Source organism: Gopherus flavomarginatus, chromosome 4, assembly GCF_025201925.1.
Source record: "Gopherus flavomarginatus isolate rGopFla2 chromosome 4, rGopFla2.mat.asm, whole genome shotgun sequence".
NCBI classification, from domain to species: Eukaryota; Metazoa; Chordata; order Testudines; family Testudinidae; genus Gopherus; species Gopherus flavomarginatus.
The window spans coordinates 162,174,187-162,187,966 of NC_066620.1; the positions used below are offsets into that span (position 1 = coordinate 162,174,187).

Sequence of the window (13,780 nt, forward strand, 5' to 3'; positions counted from 1 at the left end):
ATTTCACCCAAGATTTGTAAATTTTAGATGCTCTATCTTGTGTTAAAGAAATCACTTACCTGAAACATCATGATTTTCTTTATAGATATGTCTAAGTTGATGTCCATCTGGTCTCATTATAGGACACACTGTAACTATAAAAGAATATAATATAACAGCTCCCATCAAACATTATCAAATAAAAAAATGCATCAGACATAAAACTATTATTTATCATGGCAGTGAATTGCAAGGCAACATGAACAGAGTTCAATTTTCAATGTAATTAGATTACTATTAATATTCCTTCTTGTTTCTTTATATTTAGAATTATGAAATAAACCAAACTACTATACTAAGACAACAGTAATTACATTTTAGTGTATGAAGTATAATAGTATAATTATAAACAGATAAGATGTAATCATGTTTTAATTCAATCCTTTGTGATTAAAGCAAGCACATATTAACTATTCAACCACTATGGGAAATAATATTACATTCTTACAACTTTTTTCCCCCAATCAAGAATACCATAAAACATGATGCCATATGATTGGCAAGGGTGAGGGGAGTTTGTGTGTACAGTAAACTTTGAAAAAAACATATTTTACAGATACAACAATAAAAGTTTTAAGTATATGATGGATTACCTTAGCAACAGTTAAATATTATGTGCAGTGTAGAAAATAATCTCAAAATGTGGATTAATAAGGATATTGTCATATTATATAAACAATGAATATCTCATTGCGTATCTCTTTAAAAGACTGTTACAAATTAAGCAGTTTTGCATTAGGGATTGTTTTAACTATGCATTGATGTATTTGTTTCTAGTAAACATGCACAGTATTCTAATGTTTGCAATACAGTACACATGCAGAGGCTAAATCTAACAGACTGGTTACATTTAACAGCCAAGATCACAATAAAATAGGGTAAATTAGTTTAACAATTTAAGGAAGTATATTAAATGTTTAAGTTTTAAGTATCGTAATAACCCTTTTTACTAGCTTGTCTCTAATAAGTAGTATTTAAGTATGAGGACCTATATATGGGCTCCTACATTTCCAAAACCTTAAAATCTAATATCAGTGAATCTTAACCCAACATTTCATCATGTTGCAGCAGCTTTATGCTTCAGTAAAGACACACATCTACTTTTTCAAGAAGTGGATGAAGACTAAGGTCAATTCTGTAAATGTTAAAACAGGGCTCTATCTTTTTACAAAACTCATGAAAATAATCCCACTGAAGTCTATTGGGACTACTGGAGGGAAAGAAAGCAGGATTTGGTCCAGATATTCTGTAGGCATGCAATCCTGTCTTGAGTTGAAGAAGTGCCCAGAAAAGATTGCCAAAATAAGCCTGAAGTTTCAGCAATGGAGGACAAGGGGCTTTCCAATGTGTCCGTTCAGTGATAAGAGAGGAGGAATGAACTACCACTATCCTAGAAATAGTCTATATTTAAAGGATTTCCAAATATGTTAGACTGAAAGTTGACCCAGAAAATGGTTACAGTTGTAATTGTAAAATGCCTGCAATACAACACTGACTCTGTAATAATACAGAAAATACATTCTTCTCCAAAAATCTTGAATTCAACTCGGTGTATAACAGTATCACATCTTTACAATTAACTTAAGTGGTTAAGTACAAGTAACCTGTAAATTTATAGCTGGAAGATATAATTATGATTAAAAATTATTACCTCACAAAATGATTAAACATTTCTGAAATAATGATGACATTGGTTTCATCAAACACAGATTGGGTGAAGGCAGCAATATGCATCAGATTCTGTCAAACACCTTGTTTCATTTGTCTAAACTGCAGCCCACAATTAGAAAGCAAGGTCATTTATGGTCAGATTTGTTTTAAATATATCAATAGATATGTAAGAAGAAATAAATACTATATTTATTTCTACTGTTCCTACAAAAGAACAAGAATAAAATTCACATTAGAGGCAATTTTGCCCAGGAGAATATGCAGAATTGTAAGAGTCTTTGTGCTGCCATTTTAGTAGTTTATATGTAATCTTTCATCAGACTCCTAGTTGGCAATACAAGCCCATTCTCAGTTGTATTTATTGTGCATTGAGTTCTCTGTTATCATGTACTTATTGTACTTTTAATACTCTGGTGGAAATATATACTCTAGAACAGAGAGGCATGTTCGCATTAGATAATTTTTATCCCTGAATCGACAGATATAAAATGTACAGGCCTGATTCTGCTCTCATTTACACCAATATAGATCTATAACAACTCTGTGGCAGTGAAGGGAGTTACTCTGAATTGACAGCAGCATAACTTCTGTCCAGCAACTTTAACTTACACTAGGGTGAAGGATCAGAGAGTTGCACCTGGCTCCTTCTGGCCCCTCTCCACTAAGTCCAAGTGAAGAATCATGCCCTAATTTCTCTGCTAACCTGCTGACTGAAGTTATTCCTGAGATGCCTAAGACCATGTAACACACTGTGGGTGTATTTTTATTAAAGGCATAACGGTCATGGCAGGAAACACAGTATACTAAGGCCACATAAATGCTACTTTGCTGGTTGTATTCTGTATACCCACAAAAAATGAAAGAACTAGTGCAATTCTTCTTCTAGTTTGTGCTAAATATGACCCCATCACCTCAGTGGTACATTTTCCTAGATAGCTGTGCCAAGAGATTAGAATGTTAAGAGCAACAGCTTCCCCTACATATTCTTTTTCATATAAGGAGCTGACAGCCCTCAGTTTTATAGACTCATATAATGTCTGTTTTACAGCTATGTTTTATAGCAAGGAAGAAAGGTCCAGCATGATTTTTAACTATTGCTGACAACCCTGACACTTGTATAGACACCACTTTTGTCATGGGTCAAACTAGACCGTTTAGAAAACTAAATCAGCCAAGGGGACTATAGACAACAATTAGGAAAACAAGAGAATTCTTAACATTCAGCAAGGACATAAAAACTATGGCCTGATTCACTACTCAGTTACATTATACCAGACTAAAAGTAACCGAGTGGAGCATTGCTTTGTGTCTAGTTTTAACTCCATGATTTCCATTAAAAGTAAATGGTAATGGCAAAGCTACCTGAAAAGAACACTGAAAATGTAATGTACTTCATAAGGCTGTCCATCCACAGAATGGGTATAGAACTTAAATGATAGAAATTCTTGAGTTCTACTAATTGAGTTTAGTCTTGTAAATCAATAAAATTCTTTCAACTCTACAAAAAAAAATCTATATACTACATGTATATATTCTCACACGTGAAGCATAGATAAAACCTGAAGCTTTAATGCAAGTCTAAGATTAACTTTTTAATGGCATGCAGTACAAACTTCAACTCCCAGTAATTTATAAGGCTACATCTACACTGCAAGCTATAGGTGTGATTCCCCAGCTTGCATACATGTACTAGCAGTAGCTTAATGAGAGTAGCATGAGTACAAAGAGTAGCACAGCCATGACAGCACAGGCCGTGGCAGCACCGGCACTGCCATGGCTTAGCTGTGAAGAGTATGTACCCACCAGTTTCAGGTGGGTTTGTACTTGGCATGGCTAAACCATGCCATCGCTGCCATTGCCCATGCTACCATGGCTACACTACTGTTTATACTCATGCCTATATGTGTACGCAAGCTGGAGAATACACCCCCTAACTCTCCTAGTATAGACCCAGCCTAAAAGTTCAAGTCTGGCAGTTTATACATTCAGAAAGCCTAATGTAGGAATCAATTCACTACAGTATTAACATCTTTTTATCTAATATTAATATATTGTTTTCTATAATGAGGTATTTTTCATATCAGACTTAATAAACTGCATTGGAATGTGCCCCTGAAATTATTAGTGGGGTTTGAGTGAGTCAACATTTTTCATAAACATACTTCATGTCAAAGGCAGTAGAAATCCAACAGGTCTTTTCCAGTATTGTTGGGAGGCCCAGAATCTTTCATATGCCATATTTGTCACAAGTCAGACTACAAAGCTTAGCAGCCCATGTTACAAAAAGGGTACTCATAGCAAAAAGTTGGACAAGATAATCAAAATGAGACAGAACTATTAACATTCAAGCAAAACTTAGAAATGATCACATTAGAACTTTCTAGAGCTCAGTTCCATATTGTGAATACACGTGCTCTCAATAATCAAAAACTAGTTAAATCAACCACATAAACAAAATAAAACAATTAGGAGAAAAATATACCACGGAAAAGTTAGGTTTAACACATGACCATGGGGAACTTCATGAACTTCAGTGTGGTAACCCTATCCTTTCCCTTAGATTAATTATATTTTATTTTTAGAAGTAATCACTTCCCTCCAGTAAATGGTTCATAAACCAGAAGTTCTGCACAAACAAAAACTGAAAGGGATCATTGCTGTGAATCAAACAGATGTCAACACATTCAACAGGGCCTAAGGAAGACTGCTCGAAGCAGGCCCAGATTAATCTGTCACACTCTTTCACATTTCCTCTTTTCAGCACTGCCATTTCTTTAATTACAACAATATTAACTAATGAAATGAAATAGTTTCCAAGGCACACTCAGAATACTAAATGGAAAATAAACCTCTCCCTTTATCATATTAATTCACACATGTACCTTTACCCTTTCTTCTGCATGACTGATTTTCTGTACTTCTTTATAATTAAACTTAAGTGTGAATTCTCTCTGCATTTCAAAGCTTTCCCAAAAACACTGTAGCACAATTAGACTATACTATGGGGGTTGTCAGGGTCCTGAGACAACATAGTATGGGACTCGTACAGAAGTAAACTCTGTTGGTACAGCATAGCTTCAGTGGCGAGGTGGGTAGGGGCAAATGGCACAAGCAAAAATGGTGAAACAGGACAGCCATAAAGAAGTGTCACTGCAAGGGCTGTCACTGCAAGGGCTGCTCTGCTCTTGAGAGGAAGAAGCAAAAGCAAGAGGACCATCCAGGATGAACTGACCGTGAGGAGAGAATAAGGGAGTCACTTGGATTAAATGAAAGAAGAAAAAGCTTAAAGAGTTTGGATATTTTTCTCTCCTTTCATGTCTCCGAGCCATCTCTCATGCCTAAATGGTCTTCTATGACTGGCTTATATTTAACTGAAAAGCCTTTTACATGACAAGAGAGAGTTGCACTCCATTTTGTTTTCAAATTATTTAAGTTGTACATATGTTCATGTTGATCATTTGAGCATCTTCTGCAGCCCTTTTAAAATGTTCCTTCCTCAACCCTCCAAACGAGGTAGCTGGATGTGCCCCCAACTACACTCTTTCAAATGGCAAGAGGAGATTATTGCAGGGTTATTAGAGGAGATCTACCTTCCCACCTCCCAGGGTTTGAGAATAATATACCTAGAGAGCTCTTAGCTTTTGCTGCTCTAAAAGTTCAAGAGAGAGTTTAGAACCCAAACTCAGATTCTTCACAATGTACTACTTGTACATTGCCCAGTCATAATTATCACTACTATTTATTATTTGTACTCCAATAGCACTTAAAGGCCTTAATCAGGATTGGAGTCCCATTGTCCAAGGTACTAATCTTAAACACCTTGGGCCTGTGTCATAAACAGATAAGAAAAGTTAATAGCACAGAAGTACTTTATATCTCTTTGACTGTAAAGGGTTAACAAGTTCAGTAAGCCTGGCTGTCACCTGACCAGAGGACCAATCAGAGGACAAGATACTTTCAAATCTTGAGGGAGGGAAGTTTTTGTGCTGTGCTGTTAGTTTTGGTGGTTGTTCACTCTGGGGGCTCAGAGGGATCACACATGCAACCAGGTTTCTCTCCAGTCGCTCCAATACAGGCTCTTATAAGTTCAGACTAGTGAGTACTAGGTAGATAAAGCGAGTTAGGCTTATGGTTGTTTTCTTTACTTGCAAATGTGTATTTGGCTGAAAGGAGTTCAAATTGGTATTTTGCTGAAAAGATTTTAATTTGTACTTGTATACTTAGGCTGGGAGAGTATTCCCAGTGTCTATAGCTGAAAGACCCTGTACCTATTCCGTCTTAAATTTACAGAGATAATTTTTACTGTTTTTTCTTTCTTTAATTAAAAGCTTTTCTTGTTTAAGAACCTAATTGTTTTCTTTATTCTGGTGAGACCCCAGGGGACTGGGTCTGGATTCACCAGGGAATTGGTGGGGAGAAAGGAGGGAAGAGGGAGAGAGAGGCTGATTTCTCTCTGTGCCAGGATTACTTTCTCTCAGGAAGAGTCTGGGAGGGGGAAAGAGAAGGAGGGAGGAAGGTGAATTGTCCTCTCTGTTTTGTGATTCAAGGAGTTTGAATCACACAGTGATCTTCCAGGGTAACCCAGGGAGGGGAAGCCTGGGAGAGGCAACGGTGAGGGAAAGGGTTTACTTTCCTTGTGTTGAGATCCAGAGGATCTGGGTCTTGGGGGTCCCCGGGCAAGGTTTTGTGGGGACCAGAGTATACCAGGCACTGGAATTCCTGGTTGGTGGCAGCGCTACAGGTTCTAAGCTGGTAATTGAGCTTAGAGGAATTCAGGCTGGTACCCCATCTTTTGGACGCTAAGGTTTGGAGTGGGGAATTGTACCATGACAGCCTGATTTTCAGGAGCGATGAGCGTTCACAAGTGCTATTGCCTTCAACTGGTTTTCTGGAGGGTAGGCATCTCTGAAAATCAGGTCCTAATTGTCTATCTTTCTTTTTAAAAAAACAAATAAAAAGCCTTTTTTTGTTAGCAATGTTAGGCACACTGAAGGGAATTCAGATATAGGCAGTGTCAATGGCCAACCCCAGGAAACTGACAAGTCATTATTTGATGCAATATCATACTAGATGGTCACATTTACAAGCATACAAGTGATTTATTTCTCAGAGATGGTGGGTTATAGTGACACTACGGAAGAAGAAATGGGACAAGAGATGGGGAGAAAGACGTTGCTTTAGAGAAGAGAGCTAGTAAGAGACAGATAGCAAGAGGGAGCTGACTGGCGGGGGAGGATCATAAAAGTAAGGCACCAAACTTTACTGTGACCATTTTGCTAGAATTTTATATCTCTTTTCCCTCTCCTCTGTTTATTTAGGGGCAAGGAACTGCCTTCTTCTACCTCTCTGAGGTGCTGGGCATGCCTTTGGGGCTCTTAATAAATGATTTCCTCAGATTAAAACACAGAATCAATTAAACAAAATTTTATTAACTGTTCTAAATTTTTCAAGACCAGGACTGGACTCTTTTTGGATACATAATATTAAAAACAGAAAATATCAGGGGACTACATTGCAAGTGACTACACTGCTTCCAAAAATATATTCCTCTTTGTGTATGGGAAACAGAAACACGGCCTTTAGATACATCCCATATGGACTTCTTCAAAGAGATGTTAAAACTGATTGAGCTTCCGTAACTTCATATACTTACATGGTCCATTTACTTTCTAAGCATCATTATTTATTTGTTGAGCTGTGTCAATACTGAGACTTGTCCTCAGCCTTTTGTCTGTATGGCTATGAAAAAAAAGAGAGAGAGAGAGAAGTACCTGTCTTGTCAGTGGCTGCCATAGAAGTTGAAACAGGAAAGAGGAAGAAAATTGCCATCCAAAGCCAAATTATGCAGAATCCAAAGTGCTTCATGTCCCCTCAGACACATGAAAAAATAACCACAGATCTGAAACAAAAAATACTCACAATGGGAACAATATCTTCTTACTTTCCCTTTCCCAGCCCCTCTCCCCCACAAAAAACCCACAAGGAAGAATTTATTTGTAAAGAAAAGAGAAAGTCATTGGTTGTACACAATGTATATCATTTAGCTCTGTTAAAGCTCTGAAAAAGTTTAGAATCTGAATTTAGAATTGGGTGATAAATGTACTTGCTACCTTTTTAGTTTCATGAGCAATTCACTTACAGCAATACTAACTCAGATATTATTTTAAAAGCCACTAAATTATCCATTAGAATGACTAGTTCTTTTTCTCCCCTCTAGCTTTTTAATCTTAGATATTATAACTGGTGACACAGTGCTGCAGAATGACTGCTGAAGTAGTCATCAAATCAAATGAGGAAAACTTATCATTGCTTTATATAGTCTTCTATTTAAAAACAAAATGGTCATACATTTGCCCATATTCTTCTTTGCAAAATATGCAAGTGACTAGGACAGCCTGACCCAAGTTTGCAGTTTAAATCTTATTAAAAAAAATGAAACTTGTCCAACAAAATATCTTTGTCTTCCAAACACAATACTGGGCTTCTTCTAAACCAATTACAACTAGCGGGAAAGTATGGATTTAACAAAGCACAGTACAAAGCAACAATAAATTATTATTCAGATTTTTCTTAGCGAAAGCATGATGTTGTCCTGTAATATGAAGATGAACTGAAGAAAAAATACAGCTGCTGTATCTGCTCCGGAAATGTATCTTTATGATTATTTTTGTGTTGCGCTATTTTCATCTTCATGGTTATTCTGTCAGTCAGCAGTACAGACCGTAACATAAAATGAATTTCTGTCAAAAGAATATCACGGTGTAAGTTCCTTGCACCTGCTTTACATGGAGACTTCAATGTACTAAAGCTTAAAGCCTTATGGCTCTCAGATCCTGAAAAGCTCTTACAAATTAAGTAATTGTTACCAATTACTAATGCCGCTATCTCCCTCACCATGCCTACTGTATCTCTGCATGTTGATTCATCCCTAGTTTATTACTTCAGCAGATGATCAATCACTTATACAATCAACCTGCCAGAACTTAATAGCAAGAATTGACTTGGGGTTATGACAGTCCACACTGTAACACAACCCGCCTTGGAAATTTAGTTTCTCTAATGAATTTTTATTTGTTTTACAGACAGTATAATACACACAGATGCCAATTGACAGGCACTGAGATAACTGGGCAGCAGAAGGGGGGAATGTGCAGATCCTTAATTCCTCTGCACATGAACACGTCCAAGCTGCTGGAGTGTGGGAAAGCCAGAACACTCGCTCCCGGGGAGGGGCCAAGGCCTGACACGGTGCTGGTCAGTTTGCCTGAAGCAGCAGCAATACCAGTGGCGCTGCCTATAGGGTCTTGACTCCTAGCAGCAGCTGCTCTCCTGCCGTCTTTGCCCTGCTGGGCTTGCAAACTCCAGCCTAGCTCCAACCTCCCCAGCCAGCCCTAAGCGTTAGCTCCCAGTCACCACTACTCCCGGGTCACAACCCCAGCTCCCCATCCCTAACCGCTCTAGTCCGAAGCCCTTTGTCCCCAGGCCAACCCCTCCCTCCCCGGAGCGGGCGGGCGCGTCCTGCAGCTCAGCCAGCCTGGCGGAGACGCGCCAAAGCATCTGGGAACCGTAAGTCCCGGCGCCCGCTGCCAGCGCACAGCGGAGAAGGCGGCAAAGCTGGGGGCGCAAGACCCACCCCACGCGACTGTTCGCGCGCCGCCCGGGCGCCCCCCGTGGTCACATCCCTGGCAGAGAGGTGAGCGCGCCGCGTGAGGTAGGGGTGACCGCCACCCCCCATGGGGTGCCTCTCGCCTGAGGCCTGTGAGTGCTGCACTCACCGACGGCCACCCAGCCCCGCGGCTCTCCATGCAGAGCCCTTCCTGGGACCCCGCCAGTCGCTGGGGCTGATGCCCAGCGCCTTATGGGAGCGGCCCCCCCGGATCTGCATTTATCCTAACTGGCTTTTCTGCTGGGAAATTGCACCGCTTGAGAAGCCGGCCTCAGCTGGTGCCAGGAGCGAAGCTGCAGCAAAAGTCGGTCAAACTTACCAGAAAACTAACCAAAAATAACAGGCAGGTGGGGCTGGGACCTACTGCCTCCAGGTAGGAATTGGGGACATGGTGGAAGATCGTGTCTGGGGAAGGGAGATCAGTTTCTCTCTCTGCCCCAATAGCATGGCTGAGCTCTAGTCAAATAAAAGTATAACTGGCAGTGAAATGCAGGAACAATGTGATTCAGCGCAGAAAAACTCAAGAGCCCCTGATACCCATGTAGGTTCGGGGCTGTGCACCTGCAAATTCCCAGTAAGGGGCTGTCCTTTCTTTTACCAAATCCCCTTGTCACTAAACCATTTCAGTTTACTGCATTTAGGCCAGCAGACTCCCACAATAAGGAAAAACGTTACAGACTAATATATGTTTGCTTTTGTGTATAGACATATTGTATGTACAGCCACAAGTATTTAACAAATATATACGTTTTGGCCTTGCGCCAATTTGTAATAGCATTTAATCATTTTGTTAACTATAGTACATGCACTAGGAGTATTTTGATTAGTTTTAATTGAAACATATATATACACACACACACACACACACACACAGACATAACTATAGTAACTTATTTACCCAAGGTGAGCAGATAAATATAGTACATTATCCAGTGTGACCACTGTATATAAACATACAGTGTATGGTATTTATATATAAGGTACAGTCAATATCAGAAATAAACTTGATTTGCAATAAAGTGAGCTGAACACAAATACAATAGTATGTGTGTGTGATGTGCACACATTGACTACAAAGATGAGCCGCTTACCTTTAATTTTTACTTATTAAGTCCTCCAGGAGCACAGTAAATGTCTGTACAAAGCTGCTGTAGTGCTGAGGAGTTGCTGGAGTGAGTCTCCAAAGAGTAGGATGCAGCTCTGTCCTTATTAGTCTCACACAGTGTGACCCTCCCACTCAGTGAGCACAGAACATACTGCAAGACAGGACAGACACCAACACAGTCAGGGGTTTTACATAATCACACTAATCTCTTCCAAGTCTGGTAATAATATTAAAAATGTTATTTTATTTTTATTTTATTTTATGTTATTCGTATAATAAACAAATCCACAAATAAAATTGTCCAGGTTTGATTGCATGAATGAAGGGGTGTGTGGGTTCTGTTTGTGGAGCAGTGGCTATGAAGTACTGTGCATGGCGTTAACACACGAGCAGGGAACTGGCTTTTAACACTTAAGTGTAAGCATATGTCATTAATTTTATATACTTTATCATAAATTTAAGACCAACCAACCAACCAAGAGAATGCGCCTATTTATGGCACTGATGTTGCAAAGCACAGCAGATGACTGGTATTTAGTTTGCCTTTTTAAGCCCATCATTTAAAAGCCAGTCTGTTCTTGCACTGTAATATCATCTGTCTGTGATAAAATGGTGACACTGAGCCTTGCCACTAATTCTCACTTGAATATGCTAAACTGTACTTTTCTTGGGCCCTATGAGTGTGCTCATGACAGCCTTTAGATATGTAAACCAGAGGATAAAAGGATATAGAGTAAGAAAACGATTTCAAGTACATACATAGAAGGTAGGGAGAGCAGAATCTTATGTTAATGCATCTCATTTAAATTAATTTAAAGTTCTCTCTTTTTCTAGTAGATCTATTTTTGAAGTCAAGATGAGGAGGTGGTGATTTGTGAAGAGTTAATCTCAAAGGGTTCAACAGTTTAATATTGAATTTAATATTGAATGGATAAAAAAATTGTTTATCTGGAACTTGTCTGAACTTGGTCTTAAAATCAACTGGAAATTTCATTATATTGGATTTTTCCTCACAAAATTTCCAACAGTACTTCCTGGTTTCACCCAACATCAAAATAACTGCACAACACAACAAGTAAGTCACACTTGAAGTCAGGGTTCATATTTTTTTATTTTATCTTTGTGACATGACTTTTAAAACAGTCTCTACTCTTCCCAGCTCAGAATCACAAAGAGTAAATAGACTTGTGGCTAAAATATAGGACTGAGTCAGGATATTTAATTTTTGTGTGACTTTGGGAAAGCCACAAATCCCTAGACTTCAGTTTTCCAGTTTGTAAAATGCAGATGGAAATGCTTCTCTATTTCATAGAACTGTTATGAAGCTAAGGGCCTGATCCTGCAGCCAAAACTTGATGCTGCAGCCCTTATTCAAATGCCTAGTCCAAAGGCAAAAGGACTACTCACAAGAGTTTTGGCTGCAGTTTGCTCTTTGTGATTCTGAACTGGGAAGCGTGGAGACTATTTTAAAAGCCATAACACAAAAATAAAAGATTATAGAGGTTTAGTACTAGTGAAATGTATTGTGATTATTAATTTAAAATGTTTTCTTTTAATTTTACTTTTTCTACAAAATCTACGGAAATTCTACAACTCTTGCTTAGGTCCTGTTCCCATTTCCTAAATATCCTGGATTCAAATCCACTAGTGTAGATGCCTACACCCAAAAGGAGTGTCATTGTCCACTGGATTTCAGTGTCCACAGGATAAAATTAATGAATATTTTGGCAATTAGATAAAGATTCTTTTGCAAACAGCACAAAATGTTATACCTACAATTAAATATTTAGTTACAAAGATCTTTGAATTAATTTTGTCCTCCAAAGAGTCAGAAAATTTATCCAAATTTTGAGCAAGGGACAATTTACAATTTTAAGGACTACTTAGATTTGTTATAAATAAAGAGAAGATATTTCACACTATCAAACGGAGCAGAGCAGAATACCTTTTAATATATGCTTCCATGCAAATCACTCTACATGATTAAGTCCTTAATAATGGCTGCAAGATCAGGCTTTATAGTTCTGAATTCAAACAGGAGCTGCACGTTTGGGAGCAGAATTTGGGCCACAGATTTTCTGAATGATGTGTAGTCAAAACATCAGTCCCCATAGATTTAATTTATATTGCTTCAATTGTAGATATACTCTGGTTGATGGTTTGCTGTATATTTGCCTAACCTGGACATGCTGCTAATTAGTAAATCCCAGACACCAAAGACTTGCCAAGGAAACTGATAAGAGGCACTGCCTGACATGGTGATAGAGTTTGCAGGACTCATCATTTTAGGAGATTTCAGCATTGATCAAAACTCCCATTCTAGACTTTTCATGTTAGTTTCCTTATAGGTAATTTCCAGACCCACCCACTCAATTAACAACATCCTGGACTAGATCTTTGGGTTTTATGTGGACATAAAAAATTAAGTAAAATAAATAAAAATCTCCTTTTAATGATCAGGCTAGTTCCTCCATCAGGCAGAAATAATAAATCTCCTCATTGCAAGGCGAAAGGAAAGCAATATCATGATCTGTTCCTGAAACCTTTTAGACTCAGCCAAGTTCCAAAATCTACTTATAGCAGACCCTGCCCAACCAAGAGGCCAAGGAGTAGAAGAATCAGTAAGGTACAATAGCCATTCTCTGACTACTACTGTACACTCTGAGCTGTAGTCTTAGTCATGGACAATGGAAATGGAAGGGTAGAGGGACAAAGGACCATTCCCCATTGCACACACTTTTTAAACAGAGGAGGCATGCCCCCCACATTTGAGAAGCTAAACTTGGCAGGGGTGCAATGAGGGTCATAATGCCGTCAAATTTGGGCTGTTTTGGTTGCTTGCCCTGTCCTCACCCCATATTTCTGCAATCCTTCTGGTGTCATTGTCCTCAGCTGGTGTAAATTGGCATAGCTGTAGTAAAGTCAGTGATTTACACCAGCTGAGGATCTGGTCATCAAAGTACCATGGTCCACATTGATTGATATGGCTCTTTGATGACCTGGAATAGAAAAACTGGGAAGAAAACCTGTCTACAAACGTGTGCCAAGGCCATGAAGGAGACAAAGAGAGCCTACCAATCCCTTGTCACAAAGGCAACAAAGTCACGACTGAGAACTTCTCTGGGTCATAAAACACTTTATATACTCAAACTGGCTCCACTCAACCCCAAAACACAGCACTCACAGAAGGGAACTATCTTATTTAATAGAACTGATCCTTTGTATCTGGGATGGCCTCATCAACCAGCATGAACAATAAATTCAGAACAGGACCACAATACCCTCCTTTCAAGCTTTTG

At 38.9% G+C, this 13,780-nt stretch overlaps 1 protein-coding gene across 1 annotated transcript in view; it reads right to left on the bottom strand.

Annotated features, from left to right (window-relative positions):
• Positions 1 to 10,573, bottom strand: part of COL19A1 (collagen type XIX alpha 1 chain) — a 372,962-nt gene extending 362,389 nt beyond the window's left edge. Inside the window, exons 1-3 of the mRNA XM_050951630.1 lie at positions 10,468 to 10,573; positions 7,482 to 7,609; positions 60 to 134 (exon numbers count right to left, since the gene is read on the bottom strand). Of these exons, the coding sequence (XP_050807587.1) occupies positions 60 to 134; positions 7,482 to 7,575 (169 nt within the window). The 5' untranslated portion in view covers positions 7,576 to 7,609; positions 10,468 to 10,573. The remainder of the gene's footprint in view (positions 1 to 59; positions 135 to 7,481; positions 7,610 to 10,467) is intronic.
• Positions 10,574 to 13,780: the final 3,207 nt, after the last annotated feature.